The 21,819-nt window shown below is 32.3% G+C and overlaps 1 protein-coding gene across 1 annotated transcript; it reads right to left on the minus strand.

Moving 5' to 3' along the window:
- Positions 1–9,791: 9,791 nt before the first annotated feature.
- LOC127732557 (uncharacterized) lies at positions 9,792–16,645 on the minus strand. Its single transcript, XM_052241610.1, has 5 exons — positions 16,388–16,645; positions 13,736–14,029; positions 13,080–13,415; positions 12,296–12,343; positions 9,792–10,616 (listed from the first exon to the last, which is right to left on the minus strand). Exons 1-5 carry the CDS (start codon positions 16,632–16,634, stop codon positions 10,177–10,179), a joined length of 1,365 nt encoding a protein of 454 aa, XP_052097570.1. The 5' UTR covers positions 16,635–16,645; the 3' UTR covers positions 9,792–10,176.
- Positions 16,646–21,819: the final 5,174 nt, after the last annotated feature.

Genomic DNA, 21,819 nt, shown 5'->3' on the forward strand with positions numbered 1-21,819 from the left:
AAATATTGATTAGAAATGCACAACATATATTTACAAATGTGTATAGATAGATACAAGGAAATTAATATATGTACTTGATATCTAAACTGATGTCTTGATAGTATAGATATAAACACAATAGTAATACGTCAGAATAATGTGATAACAATCACAAACCATGTGATATAATACATGGAAATGTTTTAATACGAGTCCGTGCATATTATACAGACCATTTAGTACTATGAAAACAGACATGGATGGGTAAATGCAGAGTTATCTCAGCTAGAATGATTTCTTTTTAAAAAGAATACTTTAGTAGTCAGTGAAAATATAAACATTTGTGAAATTTATGAAATGAGTTGGATCAAATTGTACATATCTAAATGTATATGGTTTATGGTACACCGGGTGTTTATACTAACAAAATTTATACAAGAACAACGATTCGAGAATAATAACGCGTTTTACACTGTAATGTTTTGAAAGGTTTTCAGTTAATACTCTGCACGTTTGTAGTATTAAGATACAGTTGATATTAGCACCTTCTATGCTACTTTGGAATAGGATTTTTTCCTTATAATTTGTGATATTTTCTTTCTGAAGTCTTCAGAATGATTTGATTATATCTCAAAAAAGGATGAATACTACCTTGGCACCAATAAACGTTACAAGTTTGGATAGTGACGGTGATGGCTTCCCAGATGATTACGACCAAGAAGGAGCTATGCAATATATAGTTAGCACTGTGCTGGTATACTCCCTACTTGGAGTGTGTTCTATGCTTTGTGCCAGGATAAAAGGAAAGAACAGAGACACAGCTTGTACAGATGAAGAATTAGGGAGATACCTAAAAATGGAACGAAAAGTCAATTTAGCGGCACATAGGCAAAAGTTAATGCAACATCGTAAAAACATGGTAAAGGCTATTCTTAACCGTCATGAAGAAAGACGAAAACAGAGAATATCTGAATCTGAGGATGCTAGACTCACAGAAAGTGAATTGTCAAATGCGGAATCCGATACATCACTGCGATCTTCGTATTCGGAAACATCGGAAATGGAATCTCCGGTGACAAAAAAACATCCTTATACATTTCCAGACGTATCTGCAAGGAAAAAATCAACAGTTACACTTAAATCTGTGACGTTTTCAACATCCACAGATATGTAAATCTGTAAGGGAAATTAATAATATGAAGTGAGGATCTGTGATATTTAAATTTCTTAATTTTCCAAAACGTGTATATCATTTAAACCGTGTGCTTAAAATGTATATTTAAAACTATTTTTATTTATTCAAAGTATGAAAGTCTCACATGCCTGAATTACCACAATACATACAATGTTATTCATATATCACTTAAGTTTGTTCAATTCATAAAATTAAATACCCTTGCTTAAAAATAAATATGGTCGAAATAATTATGTTGGAAATATGTAGTTAGCTAGGATATTATGGAGACACATACTGTAAGTGCTATCAATTGTACGACAACTGGTAAAATAGATGATTATGACGCAACAGGTGCTGCATATTTTATTGTCGCCGTTGTGGTTGTGTATGGACTTGCAATAATGGCGTTAATAGCTGGGCATATTCAGAAAAGGAATGTGAATAGGGACGAAGAATCTGCTATATCTCGGTATTTAAAAAGTGGGAATTTCGTTTCAACTGATAAAAGAAAACTAGAAGTTAAAGAAACTCGGAACTTGTTAACTTCAGTATCCCTTTCCGAATCGTTTGATTCAAGAGGAGATGGTCGTTTTTCAATGCCTAATATAAACTTGACTTCGTATAATAGAGATTGTTCGGATGTGTCAAATTCTAACTGTGATAGCAGTCTTCCAAATGGTATTGATCAGTCTAAGAAAGTTCGGTTTAGTTTATGGTCTTCCAGTACACCATTAACGGGAGAGATATCGAAGCAAAGTACGGATACTCAGGTTTCAATCACTTCGGACGATGTATTTACATGATTTTTTTTAATTTGCTTTGTTGATAATAATTCTTGTATTTAAATGAGTTTATACTGTTTTGCTGATAAATTGTTTAAATTATGTATATTCATGTACCTTTAAAGCCACACGATTTTTTTAGCGAATTGCGATTAACCGGTGAAAGTAAATTCTCCATTTGCGTAAAAACAGTTGAATATGTTATTGTGTGTCGCTTTATAACATTTAATATCATGTAAGTTTCTATTTGTTTATAATATGTGATGACAGGGAACTGTAAATGGGTCACTTTCCTTGTTTGACCTTTAAATTGGTATGAACTAAGCAATTCTTAGAAGGATGTAAAATGTTTATTCTTACTTTGCACGAAGGTTTCGAAAATTATGATACAATAAGCATCAGACTAAATTACGTTTTTCCTTTTAAGGTCTACCTACTTTGGAATTAAACGAGAAATAGTTATCAAATAAATAAAAACAACTAATTAAATTCTATTGTGTGGCATTATCGATATTTACCAAACCAATTGAATGCTTTGATTATAATTTTATGCACATAAAGCTCCTGTATTTCTAATCATAGAGAATTGCTGCTGACAAGGAAGGTATAAAACAAAGATTCCAAGTGGTACAGTTGAAGTCACAACTTCGAAAGTTTTATGGACGCCTTCACGAGTTGGTTTACCGTTCTGGAATATCTATTTCACAGACGACTACGTTTTTGTTAATGTAACCACAATTCCGTCCTCTTTTCTCGAATGTGACATCACTGAATTACACTTATCATCAAATATGTACTTACATGAACAACACGACGGGTGCCACATATGGAGCAACATCTGCTTAACCTTCTGGAAAACATGACATCACCCCCACTTTCTGGTGGGGTTCGTGTTGGTCATTCTTTAGTATTAAATGTTGTATTTTGTAGACTGTTGTTTGTGATGTGTTTCCTTTTGAGGGGGAGGGGGGATGGGGGATGGCGCTGTCGGTTTTTTTTTTGTTTTTTTTTGGACTTATGAGTTTGAATGTTTCTTTGGTATCTTCCACCTCTCTTTTAGTTTGAAAATACTATTATTTGTTATTCATTTTTAGTTATTTGTAATAAACAATATACTTAAGTACTTACCTCCCAATTTGTCAATAGAACTAGTATATGTACTATAGTGCAATTTAAGTACTGTCAGAGTTATTGTGAATTAGTACAACACATTTATATTTTGCCTATATCAATGCCAAAAACTAGATCAGATCGCCATACAACATCAGAAATCACAAGTTAGTGTGATAAAAGGGATTGGGAAAAATCTTTTTTTTTCATTTGATAAAGTGTGTGTGCTTTTTTTTCGTTTTTACAGTCATTAATTAATATGTGTTATACAAACATAAAGGTTATCCATGCATGCATAGATAAGAGGGGCGAAAGATACCAAAGGGACATTCAAACCCATAAGTCGAAAACAAACTAACAACGCCATGGCAAAAAAAACGAAAAACGACAAAAAGACAAACAACAGTATACAAAACACAACAAATTATAGTGTATTTATATACTAGTATATATAAAAATTGCGGTTTTTATCAAACGCAATCATAGGTTTGAACGTTGTTTTCAATTTAGACTTTTATATATTTTTTCGTTTGGGCTTGTATTATATTTTCCTTCGGGTTTATATGATCCGTTCATCCTATTTCGACTCTTTAAAATTCAAGAGTCTATCCTAAATTGATGTAAATTATATGGCCTTCCAAATACCGTTTCGATCCCTAACATCACTGAAGAGACATTAATTGTCGAAATCCGGATATGGTGTACAAATTTTTGCACCTAATGTTTGTGGTATACCATCTTTTCCACAAGTTTATTGTTTTCTGTTTGGTATTAAATTAATATTAAGATCCATTTCGTTAGATCTGGTGATCAATTTATTTGGCAATCGCCAATGGCAGTCAGCAGGATTTAAGAACATCAGTTGTTCGACCTGTTAGTCAAATGCGTTTTGTTACAATAGACTTTTTCACTTTTTTTGGTCTTTTGGAAATTGTTGTTTGTGCTGTATTTAGACCCCTCTACCAAGAAATTTGTTTTACATGCGCTAGTATAAAAATTGCGGTTTTTATCCAACGCAATCATAGGTTTGAACGTTGTTTTCAATTTAGACTTTTATATATTTTTTCGTTTGGGCTTGTATTATATTTTCCTTCGGGTTTATATGACCCGTTCATCCTATTTCGACTCTTTAAAATTCAAGAGTCTATCCTAAATTGAGGTAAATTATATGGCCTTCCAAATACCGTTTCGATCCCTAACATCGCTGAAGAGACATTAATTGTCGAAATCCGGATATGGTGTACAAATTTTTGCACCTAATGTTTGTGGTATACTATCTTTTCCACAAGTTGATTGTTTTCTGTTTGGTATTAAACTAATATTAAGATCCATTTCGTTAGATCTGGTGATCAATTTATTTGGCAATCGCCAATGGCAGTCAGCAGGGTTTAAGAACATCAGTTGTTCGACCTGTTAGTCAAATGCGTTTTGTTACAATAGACTTTTTCACTTTTTTTGGTCTTTTGGAAATTGTTGTTTGTGCTGTATTTAGACCCCTCTACCAAGAAATTTGTTTTACATGCACACGTATAAAAATTGCGGTTTTTATCCAACGCAATCATAGGTTTGAACGTTGTTTTCAATTTAGACTTTTATATATTTTTTCGTTTGGGCTTGTATTATATTTTCCTTCGGGTTTATATGATCCGTTCATCCTATTTCGACTCTTTAAAATTCAAGAGTCTATCCTAAATTGAGGTAAATTATATGGCCTTCCAAATACCGTTTCGATCCCTAACATCACTGAAGAGACATTAATTGTCGAAATCCGGATATTGTGTACAAATGTTTGCACCTAATGTTTGTGGTATACCATCTTTTCCACAAGTTTATTGTTTTCTGTTTGGTATTAAATTAATATTAAGATCCATTTCGTTAGATCTGGTGATCAATTTATTTGGCAATCGCCAATGGCAGTCAGCAGGATTTAAGAACATCAGTTGTTCGACCTGTTAGTCAAATGCGTTTTGTTACAATAGACTTTTTCACTTTTTTTTTGGTCTTTTGGAAATTGTTGTTTGTGCGGTTTTTATCCAACGCAATCATAGGTTTGAACGTTGTTTTCAATTTAGACTTATATATATATATATACAACTCGTCTTAACATCAGCCCAACAGTTGTCACTGGTTCAGACGTACTTATATATATATAAAAATCTTTGCACCTTTGTTTGCGGTATACCATCTTTGCCGCAAGTTTATTGTTTTCTGTTTAGTATTAAATTTATAGTTAAGATCCATTTATTACACCTTGTGATCCGTTTATTTGGCAATCGCCAATGGCAGTCAGCAGGATTTAAGAACATTTGTTGTTCGATCTGTTAGTCAAATGCGTTTTGTTAAAATATACTTTTTCACTTTTTTTGGTATTTTGGAAAATGTTGTTTGTGCTGTATTTAGACCCCTCTAATAAGAAATTTGTTTTGCATGCACACGTATAAAAATTGCGGTTTTTTTCCAACGCAATCATAGGTTTGAACGTTGTTTTCAATTTAGACTTATATATATATATATACAACTCGTCTTAACATCAGCCCAACAGTTGTCACTGGTTCAGACGTACTTATATATATATAAAAATCTTTGCACCTTTGTTTGCGGTATACCATCTTTGCCGCAAGTTTATTGTTTTCTGTTTAGTATTAAATTTATAGTTAAGATCCATTTATTACACCTTGTGATCCGTTTATTTGGCAATCGCCAATGGCAGTCAGCAGGATTTAAGAACATTTGTTGTTCGATCTGTTAGTCAAATGCGTTTTGTTAAAATATACTTTTTCACTTTTTTTGGTATTTTGGAAAATGTTGTTTGTGCTGTATTTAGACCCCTCTAATAAGAAATTTGTTTTGCATGCACACGTATAAAAATTGCGGTTTTTTTCCAACGCAATCATAGGTTTGAACGTTGTTTTCAATTTAGACTTGTATATATATAAGTACGTACTTATAAATATAATTATTTCTGTGACCGTATCTTGCATTAATTTGAAGGATCCTTTACAATAGATATTTCAGCTGATCTGTAACAATTCCATCTTCATGCCTTATATATCATGTACTGTATCACGACGCTAGATTAAAACTGACGAGGAAAGGTAACAGACGGCCACCGAAAGCTTTATTTTTGTGAAGCCTAGGTGGTCGAGTGGTCTAGCGCGTCGGATACAGTGCAGGCGGTTTGGTGTCACGATATCTCAGTAGCATGAGTTCGAATCCCGGCGAGGGAAAAAAAAAAAATTGCGACAGCAAATTTACAGATCTAACATTGTTGGGCTGATGTTTAGACGAGTTGTATATACAGAATGTACACAGCCATGTATCACCATCACTGCTGGTGATCCGATGGATAAATCTGTTGAAGAGTTGTCATTGGTTCAGACGTACTTATAAATATAATTATTTCTGTGACTGTATCTTGCATTAAATTGTAGGATCCTTTACAATAGATATTTCAACTGATCTGTAACAATTCCATCTTCATGTCTTATATGTCATGTACTGTATTACGACGCTAGATTAAAACTGACGAGGAAAGGTAACACCCGGCCACCGAAGCTTTATTTTTGTGAAGCCCAGGTGGTCGAGTGGTCTAGCGCGTCGGATACAGTGCAGGCGGTTTGGTGTCACGATATCTCAGTAGCATGAGTTCGAATCCCGGCGAGGGAAAAACAAAAAATTTGCGAAAGCAAATTTTCAGATCTAACATTGTTGGGTTGATGTTTAGACGAGTTGTATATACAGAATGTACACAGCCATGTATCACCATCACTGCTGGTGATCCGATGGATAAATCTGTTGTAGAGTTGTCATTGGTTCAGACGTACTTATAAATATAATTATTTCTGTGACTGTATCTTGCATTACTTTGTAGGATCCTTTACAATAGATATTTCAGCTGATCTGTAACAATTCCATCTTCATGCCTTATATATCATGTACTGTATTACAACGCTAGATTAAAACTGACGAGGAAAGGTAACAGACGGCCACCGAAAGCTTTATTTTTGTGAAGCCTAGGTGGTCGAGTGGTCTAGCGCGTCGGATACAGTGCAGGCGGTTTGGTGTCACGATATCTCAGTAGCATGAGTTCGAATCCCGGCGAGGGAAGAACAAAAAATTTGCGAAAGCAAATTTACAGATCTAACATTGTTGGGCTGATGTTTAGACGAGTTATATATATATATTTCTCTAATTCTTCGTCAATTTATCCCTTTCTGCACCCATTGTATAAAAAAATTTAATCAACGTGTGGTTCGTTTGATCTCAGTTCTTCATTGGTTAAAATCCAATTATGACGTCGAATTTACTTGCTTTATATATATGCCAATGAGACAGCCAGCAAATTTACAAAATATGAGAAAAATCCTTCTAGAAGTTAACACTCTTCAGTCTTTATCCATCGATAAGTAAACCTATTACATTTCAAATTCCAGTATGCCGAGACAGGGTTCTGAATAACGATCTGTATGTACGCTCGAGAGTGTTTAAATGAAGAAAAAACAATAGACCTTTTGAAATATCAAATCCAAGAACAGTTAATACCCAGTGTGAATTGTTTCGAGTCTTTTAGATATTTTGGTACATGTACTAAATACTTGTCAGATTTAAAGATGTCGATTTAGCCACAACTTGGAAAATCGTCTTATTCAAATTTTCTAAAATCATATAGATCAAGAATACCAACAACAACATACCGCTGACTTGGTTAGTTTTTCTATTATACATATTAAAAATAAAGTTCGTGTACCTCATAATGAGGTCGTACGATCATGAACCTTTTATGAAAATTTTATATCGGAATAGAATACAAAACGTTCTTTATTCCGCACGTTGATAGGGAAGGGAAACTATATGCATATATTTGTCTTCCTAAGCAACTTAACGATATTTATGGGCTCCGAAATGTCAAAACGTTCCCCCGTTAGAAATGGGCTAATTAAATTATGGTACTGCGAGTTTTCAAACATATTACATGTGCCAGGGTCCGGGTTTTACCAAATGTGGTTGTAGTGCTAAGACCAGATTTAATACCAAACGATGTCTTTGCAACAAAATCAAGACAAATATGAAAAAGATCCTGCCTTTCAAACATTATATGAAATTGCAAATAATTGTCGATTTCAGTGCTTGTAGGAGTTTTATATAATTCAGTAGTATTTATTCTTAATCATTAAGCTCACAAAACGCAAGCGTTAAAATTCAGTAATTATTACAGACAAAATTGCTCTGTTGTTCAATACTTTTAGAGTCTCAGTTTTTGTTAACATTCCATTCTATAAAATATTCAGGCATTTTGTAAAATACCTTACAATTTTTCTATGCATTTTGTAAAATATGTAGTCAATATACAAAAAGTCTGAATCTTACAGCAATTTTAGAAAATGCCTAAATTTAGAAAATACCTGTAACACATACAATTGTTCCACTCAAATATGATGACTAAAACAAATTAAATCAAATACTCCAACAACTTGTACCAGCTGACATAACATCGAATCATGCTATCACTGTTTGAGGAAATTACTATTTAAGAAAATAAAAATTGAGATTTAAGATTAAAGTATACTTTTAAACTCTTCTTTTGAGTAAAATCTCGTCGATTAACAAGTTTTAACGCTGATACTGACTATTACAAGGTAACCATTATTTATTTACTGGTCAATTACACAAGAAACCCTACAAAATTTGGTTTAACATCTGAATTCGTTAAAATTAATGTTCAACTCCTTGGAGCCTTTAAAAAGCTCGTTCCTTTTAAGGTTATTTTGTCTCAATTGAAAGTACTGGTTTTTACTGTAAGGATATGCAATTATATCTTTTATAGTCGTTATAATATTCATGTGTACTTTCTGAGCCCATTTGTTGCAGAATCTTTCCTTTAATGTTATGAATCACATTTGATTGCTAAACTTCATATAAAACCTGACGAAACAACACTACACAGATATTTTTTTAACAAAGCAGTCTGTAGATATTAAGACGGTATAATATCTGTAAACAATCCAAACTTGATAGCTCTAAGGTAACAAGCCGATGAAACAGAAAAAAAGATGTTAAAGTAATAACTACAAATCTTTATTGTAAAACTGACCCCCGACTACTCTGAAAACAAAATAGTCTGTGAGACATACATGTATGAAATATCGAGCATTGTTTTACAATTAAAATTCCATACCTGTTAAATAACAAAAAAAATGTTAAACATAATCAGAACATAAGACCACCATTCCTTATAATTTGATGGTTTGATGAAGTATATCACTCATAAAGGAAATTAAAGTCCCACAAAGGTGGACAAAGACTCCAAGACACTACGTGACAAAATTTGAAGACCCTAAAAAATGATTGCTGTATACATAAACATTTTTTTTTAAATATTTCAAAGAGTATTTAGACCCTCAGAAATAATGTTAGATCAACATTGCTATTGAGTTGGCAAAGTTTGCAAACAATGACCGAGGTAATTCTCAATTAAATGGGCAACATGCGCGAAATTGCATATATGTCAAAAGATTAGATTCACATAACACTAAAGAGACACAAATGAATTCAACAAATTGTATACAGACCCTTTTTTAATTATTTGGTAAAGCTTGTAGGAAATCACTTCAAACATATTTCAGTCCAAGCACGTGACATGATGACCCTGGATGGAAGAGACACTATATACAACGTTGTAAATATACGAACCCGCTGGCCCATCTGCACTTTTTTAGATGTTATGAATACAAATAAATATAAAGCAATCTTGATTATTTTTTAATTGCAAAACAAAAGATATTGTAGAATATATTGTAGAAATATTTACGAAACCCACACAGATACAGTGGAAAAAAATCGGTTAACATTGAAACAATTTTCCCAAATTCAAAGAAAGTGAAATATTCCAAATTTTTACATTGAATGTACAAAAGATTGACTGTTTCATTTAAGCTTTTGGCATACATTCCATGAAAATTTGTGTCATAAAATTAGACTAGCAAAAAATCTAACTGCCAGAACAATTTTTATCAAATCTGTTTCGTTTTATAGCGATGTGACAAGTATATCCTAATTATTATTAGTATTTTACATATCTGTTTCAGTCATTTGTCAATAGTTATTATTTCTAATAGAATAACGTCAATTTTATCCCTCCATAATATGCTTTACAAAGGTATCACTCAATCTTCCCTCTGTGTATGCATAATCGCTGAAACACTGTTCATCCTGAAATTTTTCGTATGAACTATACTGTGTTTCGCCCCGCTCATCAACACTATCTACTGTAGCTGAGTGTCTGTCTAACGAGTTGTCATTATAATTGTCAGAAGAGCACGATCTATCATTAAGTTCGGCCGCTAAACATTCAATACTTCTATGCGGTACATCATTTGTACTGTCTGTCTGGCCTACTTCTTCCATCTGAATTTCTTCATACTGACTTTCTACGTTAACAACATTATCCTTATTTTTAATTGTTTGACTCTTCACTCGTTTGACTAAGATTATGTGATAAACGCTGAGTATTAGAATAATGAATATCATCATAATAAATACCGTTATGTAAATTGTAGCTTTACTTTCACCTGAAATAACAGTAATGCCAGTAATAAATGAGTAAAAACACAATTTACTTATTTACTTAATCGTTTAGATCAGATCACAATAGTGAAAATTATCAGGTTTGTTAATAAATAAATACATTAGAGTTACTGGTTAACAGTGGTGTTATCTGCCTAATAGCAAGTTTTTCATTACTGTCAAGGTTCGACTAATACATTTTTTTCTGTAAATTATAAGTTCATAGATTGTGTAATTATACTTTAAGTAAGGTTGCAACTTCCTGGCAAGAATGATCTAAACCGGTGTGTGGTTTGTGTGATTGGAACAGTTTAGTTGTTATGTTCTCAAACGTTATATAAAAGAGGATAACAATACCAGGGCACATTCAAAACTCATTAGTCGAAAAAGAACTGACAAAGCCATGACAAAAAACAAAAAGACGATGAAAAGAGAAACAGGTTCACAAAACACTACAAAGAAAACCAAAAAAACTAAACAACACGAACACACCTTAACCTGAGGTGACTTCACTCCACTAGTGGCAGTTGCAGTGCTACTCATGGTAAGTATGAAATCGGTGATTAGTCTTATTCGATGATGTAACAATCGAGGGAAAAGGTATGAAAAAATAAATAAGTATATAACCTTTTTAAACATTTGATCACGGTGCAGATTATTCCACAGACACATGTCGCTCGTCATATGTTTTAATTTACCAATGTATTTCTTTCTTTTTTTCATTCTGAGTACTAAATATTCTATACATAATAGGTAAAAATGTGAAAATTGGGGTATATCAGTCAACATTGTGTTATATTCTTAATCACTATAAAAACAAACGACTATGTCAACAACGAAAAACAAAATAGCATATAGACACTCAATAGACAAAGCACAAAGGCAAAAATGAAAGACAAGAATACAAAAAAAAAATGACCATAGCACAATAACACAATGACGAAATGTATAAATACCGAGCCAAATCAAAAAAGATATTACCAAAAATGGACTAAACAGTAAAGGTTGACAATATACAAAGACAAATAAAAAGAACACTATAACACGTATTTAAGATGATAAACGCCAGTACCTAGAATCTATACTCCAAGACCTTCATGTATTATTTGTGAAGTTGATACGGAATATTTATCAATAAAGTCTTGGTATCTTCCGATGAACTATTTTAGAAAAAGGACGAGACGTTCTTTGACATAACCCTGCTTTATCAACATTCTGCTCAGACACTGGGGACGTTTTATGAAGTCTGAGTAGCAGCTGCAAGCACTTGGATACCGAATGAGTTGGGAAATGTATATACATTGCTTGCGAGCAGATTTGAATCATGTTTCTTTCATAAAAGATATGTGTGAGTGAGTGTGATTTAGTTTATTGTAGTTTTAATTAGTTTCTCTAAATGCAATTTTGGATCATATTTTCGGATAAATGTTTTGATCTTAAAGTAAGGGTTTGAAGATCATCAAAATAATACTTTATAAAGTTGGTGAGTCCAATGAAGTGCTTCTCTAGATTTATACAAAATGTACCTTCATCAGGAACGATGAAACTTTGAAAGTCAAAGATGAATTAATACTTGTATACTTGAGGACATTTTGACAGCACAAACACCCACATGTTTTAAAGAACTACATTGAAAATTTTTCATTTTTATATAATATTGACCTTATAAAGTTAATATACTTACCAGTGTAGCTACTCAAAGAGTTCAAGCATTCTGTGTTTGGATCTTCACCTGAAAGACATATGATAATCTCATTAGACAAATCTTGTAATGTTAATATATATAATATATATATATATTAAAATTCTATTCAGGTTAGGTATCTACTCAATAAATGGCTAGACCTTAATATTGAAATAAAACATCCCGCTTTAAAATGGTGAAAGAAATACTTTCCCATGCCAAACATAATACCTTGGGATAATTTTCTTTTCAATAATGCAAATTCTTCTATATCTAATGCCTGTAGCTTATTGTGTTATTTCTAATGGAGTAAAAAACATTGAATAACGTTTTGCTCTATACTCGATTGCAAAATATTCTTTAAATTTTTTTTTTTTTTATCAGAGATTTTAGATTACTTCCTATTTTCCACACCTTGCAATGTGTGTCACTCAAGATCTTTTTATATTTGTGTTCAATGGATTAAACAATTATCAATGTTCTTAAATTTCAACCAGATCATTCAAAACAAATGAAACACACCATCTGTCTTGTCGGATATCAGTAATGGAAATAACCACAACCAAATGTCTAATCCAAAATCATTGAACCATGGCATATTTGATACCGTATTTGTATAAAATCTACTTCGAAGTACAACCACCGATATTAGAGTGTATGATGGCAATATTTCAAATCAGCAGATGAGCTTGCTATCATAATCCGAAAGCATTCTTTTATACGGTAATGTTTATTCTCTTAGAAATGTTTATGCCATTGGCAATATGTTTAAATTTTTTCTTACCTACGTGTTTCAGTTGAACTATAAGTTTTTCAGAACCGAGTTCATTTATGGCTTCAAATGAATATAACGTGAAATCTTCAGGCCTTAACATAGCTGTTACAAAAGATACTTGATATCCCTGCAGAAGAACCACAACTCCATGAAAAGTATCCCTCACCAATGTAACTCTTTCTTCAAATGCATAAAGATGTGAATCTTGACACATTGTCCAGTTTTGCGAAGAACAACACAATACGTGATATTTAGGACGACCATAGATATAGGTTACAATTCTAGTTGACTTTCCGGAGGAACCATACTGCACGTTCTTACTATCAGAAACAAACACTGGGGGTACTGAAATGAAGTAATTATAATTTAATAACTATATGTACTACGAATTTCATATTTTCCTAATGCAATGTTTTGTTTTCCTTTTAAAACACTTTTACTTAATATAAAACTTCTTACTATTATTATGTTCTCCCCTTGAGCCCTAAATAACGGTTTGCGAGAAGAAAACTTCTAATCAAAAGTTGGTAAAGAATTTCTACCCAATGAAACTAACACTTTAATCATTTGGTTTTTTTAATGATTATAATGAATAAATAAAAATTATTGTTTCTGAGGTTGCTAGAGTTACATTGATTTATCAAAGCAATAAAAACACAACCTACCGTCACTGTTAAACTTTATAGTTGCCATTTGAACTAAATTTCCTCTTTTGTTGACAATTCCATTTTCTACTTTACATACATAGATGCCATTGTCCTGGTACTTCGTGTCTGAGTTATTCCCAGAAAGATATAAACTTCCAGTAGAGTCTCCCTTTAAATATCGTATGTGTTCTCCGATCAAAGTTTTATGTTCCCATTCAAGATATCTGTATTTTTTGGGGTAACCTTCTGCAATACATCTTAAGTACACTCTACCACTGGACGTATTTGTTATGATTTTAACGTCTGGCGCATCTAAAACACAACTTAGAATTGAAATGAGGAAACAGTTAACATAGCTTTCGTATTTATGTTTTTGTCTGATGATTTGAATGATACACATAACTGTGTTCAACCATATGACTTTTGCAAAAAACAATCCCAAATAACTTTGTTTTCAACTAATTACTATATATAAAAATAAAATACTATATTTGATATATGGGCAACAATAACTAATGCGGAACAAGGTATGCTTATCCATAAAACTTTTTGAGTACCTGATATCACTCACTGCTTTACATTTTGTGCTCTCTTTAAATCAAATTGGTATTATTCACTAATGGTTTTCAGGTTACAAATATAAGTATCGACAGGTGTATACCAATACATATTTAGTATCTTTTAGTTTTTTGGCAATGTTAGTATCGATAAAGACAAGTTTTCAAAGATCTTACTACAGTGTAAAATTGATAAACGTTAAGAAAGGTTTATTCAAAGATCAGTTAGTTTACATAGATTGCATCTTATATCCCATTACATGACATAACAAGCTCGGATTTAACAATCCGATTTGACAACAATACTAGTTTGCGTTCACAGATATTTCGGAATAAATGCGTATTTGTGAATCTGGAGTCGAACCACTTTAGCATGTTTATACGCTATTCAGGGGTAGCGATAGTATTTTTCCCATAGGCGACAATACTAACATTTTCTAAATTTGCCACTTTTTTATTATTAAAACCAGGACAAAACAGTTATGCGTAATATTAGAACTTTATTATTCTGTATTATAAATTGAAGTCAAATGGTGGCATGACCATCTTCGAACGGAGCTTGTTTATAGTATACATTGCAATCGTCATTTTACATCAAATTTATGAAAATTTTGAAGCCTTTTCTAAACATTTGGTACACAAAAGGCCAAACTAATGCCAGGAAATTGAAATTATACTATTTCCCCTATACTCTGACTTTAAGTTATAAAGAATTTTTATGACACCATGAATGCAATGCTGATTCGTTGTGAAACTATTTGCTATAAGGAAAACTTGTGTGTCCCCACTACTTATAGAAATATGGGTCACTTTGTGTCCCCATACCTACATGTTGGTTTACATCTTTTTTTATTTTCATGTATCCAATCATTTCTTATCTTATTTAAAAAAAATAGTAAAAAGTATCACTTAAACATATATAGATGACTGTATCAATCTTTTTGCATTCATTTTGTCCAAATTTACAACATAAGCACAAAATCCTGATTTTTCATACTAATGACTATTCAATGCTTTAATATATATGCCATATTTTGGTCTAAAATTTCAGAGCTGGTTATAAAATAATAATCCTGGCTTGGGATGATGAAGACAACAATGTTGGACACTTCAAACATTAAATATGCAAAAACGACAACCGAAAAGTTGCATTTGTTGCCTGTTTTCGTCTTTAACAAATCTGAATTATATCGCTTGGGGTATTCCTTTCCAAAAATTGTCCTTTCAAAAAGTAGAAAATGGAAAAAATAGAGATATCTAATATGATAAAATATAGAAACTATAAAATGAAGAACTACTGATATGTTTACTGCATGATCTGACAAGAAGGTGAACAATTCTTAACACAGGAGAGTATAAGTTCTATCTAAATTTAGTCTAAAGTGGGCTCTTTTTTCTTAAAAGAACACTTTGAACACTGACATTGCTTCCAATGTGACCAAATATTGACTGACTTCATAAACACGAAATCTGTTGTTTGCACTTGAATCAATGATTGCCAAATATCAAACAAACTACAAAAGATCTAGAGTTTAGAATTTTATACAATAAAGATAATGCTTAGATTGTGTGTACTCTAACAGAACTTTTGGATTTTTTAGTATCCACATCTTATTCACATCGCCCCTAGAGTATATAGTTTTACAATAACTTTGAGGCCCGGCTTTGATTGCTGATACAATCGATGTTAGAATAATTTAAAAATAGATTTCGTGGAGCACTAAGACGACCCAGCAATATAAAGCTGTTTGTAAGGCCATTTAATTTATATGAAATACAGTGAAGGAAAATCCAATTCTTTATCTTTGATTAAATTCCAAATGAACATGGAACAGAACCAGTGTCGTTGGGGTATTTGCTTAGTTTCCAGATGAAATGTCAATATCTAATTCCTTTATCAAGCAGTTTATGTAATGTTATTTACACACAAAAACGATGTTGTTTGGCGCTTTATCTGTGATCCCAACACAATATTTGTCATGAAGGTAGGACAGGTGTTGAGCCATTAGTTTTGAATTTGTAAAGGAATGCTCATATGAAAATATTAGACAAGAAAAGAATATAGATATAGGTACAATTACTTAACCATAGTAAAATGATAACAAACACTTACATAAAACATTTAGTTGAATTTCGTCATCATCTGTACCAATAATATTTCTACAAGTGCATCTGTAGTTGCCGGCGAGTGAACGAGTAAAGTTTTTCATATCAAGGCTGTTGTAATCACTATCTGTGTGTAAAACAGCTTTCTCGTCTTTAAACAACTGAAGATCAAACACTTTTGGATTTGCGTCTGGCTTACAAATAATGGAAACATTCGAGCCTTCTGTAATATCCGATGACGGTAAGGATATCATGGACACAACAGGTTTATCCAAAATATTATACAAATTACACTACTGTTGAATCCAAAATCACAAAGGTCTCATTTAAACCTCTTCATGTCCCGCATAAGGTATAAAAGGCGTCCGAAAATATTTTGATAAACCTTGAGCATTATTTTGTCTCGCGAATTCAATGAAAAGAAAAACACATCAAAGATGCAGAGGTAGACAAATCATAATGTCAAAGACTGCTGCTCAGATTTAATATACATTCATTACATGTTCCTCTCTTTTTTTACGATGAAAAATCGAGGGAACACGGAACAATACTGACTTGAATGCTTTAGTTCGATAAAAAACTTCTTCCTTTTATACTATCAAGTTTTACATGAAATGTGAAGCTAGGCAAACATTTAATTTTCATAATTGTAGATTGTATGAATAATGCTAAAAAAAAATCTTTTTTTAAAGTCTAAAACAGTCATATGTGTATTTCTAATGAACTGTATTGGAAATAAAATATTAAAAGAGAACAGTTAATTTTCGCTTGCTAATCGGGGTATGTTGCAGTATGTTTCTAAATACTTACATTGTACATTTAGTTTAATTCTTGATTCGAGTTGAAAATTTTTCGTTGACATATTTGTCATACAAACGAATTCCTTCAAGTGATCTAGTTTCGTTGGTATGAATGTATAGATCAACATACCGGGTCCACCAATAGCATACATGTTCTTGTCGTCTAATATAAACAAAACTTCAGCGGTATACCACTATTAACAATACATGTTATATTACATGTTTGTTTTTCGATGCATTTTTTATCATAGTTACCGTTGTCATTTGCCACCTCGGAAAGCCATCTTATATTCGACGGTGCCTCTGGAAAGAAATTTAATGTTGTATTTGAATACCTTATACAACGGTATTAATTTCTTTTTAAATTTCATTGTTTTCATACCGGTATAACACAAATAAACGAAATAATTATTTAAAATCGCTTTAAAAAGTTTCTTTGAGTTTCATATTATTTTTTAAGATGTTTCACCAGATCATGTGAACATCAGCTGTGTATCATACATGATGCCAATTACAAAGTTAGACGATTCTTTGAGGGCAAAATACCGATGAGTCAAAATTCTAGTTCATAAACATTAATTATCAAACTATTTATAAACCAACACGAAGTTCATGATAGGTAAAATGTGGATAGGAGATGAGAAGTCACAATCGGCGATTAGTCTTAAAGGGGCATTAGCTACAAGATATAAAAAAAAATTAAATATGATTTTTTTTGTTCAATCATTAATGAAAGTGAAATAGTGAAATAATAATTCGCTTTTAGCAGCCAGTTTAGTTCAATTTTGTCATAATAAGCTAAGAAACATCGCTGATGAATTATTCAATTGCAAGTGAATAATTCGACCTCATTGAATCTGTTTTCATGTGACCTTCAGTTCAACCCATTAGCTAGAGATTGGTTACGCATGTATAAGGCGTGTTCTGCCATTCAAAGGAAAAGAATGTCAACATTGAAAGTGAAACAAAGGTGAATCATTTCGTTGACTGATTCGATCCACAAAAAAAATCATTTTTATAATGGACAATTAACATTATAGGTGGAACAGGACAGACAATACTACGATTAAAAAAAATACCATATCACATACAAATTCCACAAAACACTATACAGAAACAAAAGAATTTTAAGAACATACCAAAAACTGAGACCCTGGGGGTTATCAGGCAGTGCTGCTACAAGCCAAGACATCTTTCAAAAGATCATAGATAAATGTCTCTTTTTCCTTATCTAAAGACATTGTTTAATTCATCATTTGCAAGTAAATGTAGCTTCTCGAAATCTGATAATTGACTTAATTTGTTATTTTCACATAAAACACAAATCTTATTAAGGACAAGGGACAAACTAGACAATTGTTGATGGCTCCATTGTATAGTAGCATCACAAAATATAAGCAAAACTATAAACATAATCAAGGTTTGTAATAACCCATCAAAGATAACAGGCACATAATTTGGCACGCCAGATTCGCGTTTTGTCTACAATAAGACTTTTTAGTGGCGCTCAAATCAATCAGTTTGAAGGTAACATTTCAAGTTGTGCCAATAGTGTTAAGGTAATCTTTTACTGAGGGTAAAACACTTTAGTGTTTCGAATATTTCAACATTTTTATAACAGTAATTTTGTAAAATATACATATTTCAATGTTATTTAAGTGAACTCAAAAGTGCTGACTGCTGGGCTCGTTGATAATTTCTAAGGAACGTAACGTCCATCCACAGTTGCATAGATCCTGTGTTTGTAAAACCTCATCAAATATACCAGGCTTGATAATGACTATCACAAGTAGCTTTCGGGGGTAGTCCTAAACGAGGAGTGGGCTACGACAGCTGTAACATATTCTAGGTATTTTGTGAGACATATTTAACGTTACAGTCAACCAATTTACGATAGCATGCATCGGTAAAACTACGAGAGATTATTTATTTTGAATTTACAAATAATATTAAGAATAGAAACTGTAGGTCTTCCACCCATGAATCACCTTTTGCATGATTCTTAGTGGTACTTAATATGATTTGCATAAAAACGGTACTCTTTGTGTTTGGTTGGGTTTTTTTCAAAATAAGATAACAACATATTTGACATGGGAAATTATGAAAATGTGTAAAAGGACGAAACATCTTAAGATATTAGTATTATAGAAAGTGTTAAAATTTTAACTTGTCAACATTTTTATTACCTCTTCGACTGTGGTATTACGTACTGGATTTTAAAATAGTTTTGCTTCGATCATCAAGGGAGAGCCATTGATTGTCGATATGCGCATCTACTGCAGTAACATTAGTACCGATAATGTTGACCCAACAATAAATAAAAAATGGTAACCTGCTGAAAATTTACATGTTGCATCTTCTTTAAAATATAAATTTCCGAATACACAAGGTTGTAGTACAGTTGACTCTGCTTCTTATCTTATCTCGGTTGTAAACATTGAAATGAATCTGTCTGGAACTAAACTTTACGACAAATGAGATGATTTCAATTTTAGTGTAGCAAAATTCAAGCAAAACCTACATGTGCATTTAAAATTAGGAGACGTGATATTATTACCAATAAAACAATTATCCAACAGAGTCTAAATGACGTGGAATTAAACAACAAGTATACAACCCTCATTTGATACGATATTTCACGTCTTGTTCCTTAAAGTAAATTTGAAGACATCCATTCCAACATCATACGAATGCCATCACAATTTTTGTGATCGTTAAAGAAACATGTGTTCACTGATGCTCACGGATATGTTCCCTTTGTCGTTAGTCGAAGACACAATTAAGTCGTTTTTACATCGGATGACCGTGAGGGCATTCCGGTGTATTGCTGTCGCCTAGATTTCCATTACGTTACTTTCGTGTTGGGATTGTAACCGATCTATAAACATGATAAATACGCGGACATTATCGAGTGCAAAATAACATTCCTTATCGCTTGTTATAAATTCAGTTTTTCAATGGATACTCCTAAAAATATTTTTTTTAGAACATAAATTAATAATATGAAAATGTTTTGTCGAAATATATATGTTAGTAAAAAATCTTTAATATCTATGCACACGTACAGAAAATGTGTGTTAACGCATGCGGAAGAATATCTCAAGAAAGTTTGCAATCTCCCATGCAGAGTTATCGGTCCTCGCTCTCTCTCAAGGACCGATAACTCTGCATGGGAGATTGAAAGTTTGGCGGGAAAATATGAATGCCTACTCAAATCCAATGTTTTAGAAAAATCGAATTATTACAGAAGAGTGTCCACCATGCACTTGCACTGCACTATTATTCATATAGTAGAATAGAATGATATACAAATGGATGAAAATTATATATACATGTAACTGTAATATACAAATATTAATATAATATATAACAACAAACCAGAGTATACTGATTTTATCACTTCAACATCATATTTATTACGGTGAGGTTGAATTCCCTGTCATTTATTTATCATCAACGCACGAACTTGTCTAAGAAAAAAAATCATATCTCTACATTTACCTCACTTTCAGGTATAGAGATGTGATTTTTTTTTCTGAGACAAGTGCTTGTGACCATCCTCAAGAACTTGCAGTCATCCGATGTTCAGTTCTTCAGTACTTTGGTTTTTCTCGATACGTTTGTGACACCAATGCAATTTGGTTAGATAAGAGACATATTCAAATTCCATACGGTATGGGATTTGATCACTAATGTATCTAAACAGCGATTGCCACTAGAGGTGAGGAAACTACTGATCTTCCCGTGGTACCTGAGTTCAGCCCGATTATAAAATGGGTTTCATGCTGCTCAATCTTTAGTTTTCTGTGTAGTTTTTTGCGTTTTGTGGACTCTTTGTTCGTCATGTCGTCTGTCTTTTTTTGCGGACTTTTGACAGCCTTTAAATTGTTATTTATCATATGATTATTCTTTCTATTAGTGTGTAGCTAGGACTTTCAAAACTGTGAGTAATAAATAAATAGTGATAAAATGTACAAATAAGCACGATTTTGTCGTGAATATGAGTTTCTACTGGACATTAAGCAATCAACAATCAATCAACCAATTCGCACATACATTTTCATAAGTGTCCAAATTCTATATTAAAAGTAATGTTAATCGTACTTTTAAGTTTCACGCGAGTACTGTAATTCTGGACTCGGTTTTCGTTTGGAACGAAACAGATGTAGATACCTTCGTCGTCTTCGGTGAAATTAGCAATATTCAATATGTACTGTCCAATGCTGAAATTTCCAGTTATAGCAAGTCGGTTAACTTGTGGAAGATTTGTGTTCAAATCTTTTGTGTCACTATATATTGTACCAAGTTCTCCGTCATATGAAAGTTTTATCCACTGAAGTGATTTATGATTTACAGGACATTGTAATACCATTGAATCACCTTTCATACAATAAAGGGTATGGAAAACTTCATCTGAAGCTGAAACGAAAATGTACTATATATTTCGATACTGAAAATTAACAAATTTATCGTCTTTCAGAATTGCAAGAACTTTCTAGACGATTTAACATTTAACAATTTTCTACATTACTTTTATTATTATTTACTACACACAATGAAAGTAATCATATATGATGTACACATAACATGTGTTTATGTTTGCATACAACTACATCTATTTGGTAGGTACCAGTATTGA

This window comes from Mytilus californianus, unplaced genomic scaffold (genome assembly GCF_021869535.1).
Source record: "Mytilus californianus isolate M0D057914Y unplaced genomic scaffold, xbMytCali1.0.p SCAF_1, whole genome shotgun sequence".
Taxonomy (NCBI): Eukaryota; Metazoa; Mollusca; class Bivalvia; order Mytilida; family Mytilidae; genus Mytilus; species Mytilus californianus.

Bases quoted from the DNA above. Each gene is read 5' to 3' on its own strand.
- LOC127732557 (XM_052241610.1), bottom strand. From the start codon at position 16,634: ATGATATCCTTACCGTCATCGGATATTACAGAAGGCTCGAATGTTTCC. The intron at 13,416-13,735 runs GTAGGTTGTGTT...ACTTCATTTCAG, and splicing joins TATAAAGTTTAACAGTGACG to TACCCCCAGTGTTTGTTTCT. The intron at 10,617-12,295 runs GTAAGTATATTA...CTGTTATTTCAG, and splicing joins CTCTTTGAGTAGCTACACTG to GTGAAAGTAAAGCTACAATT.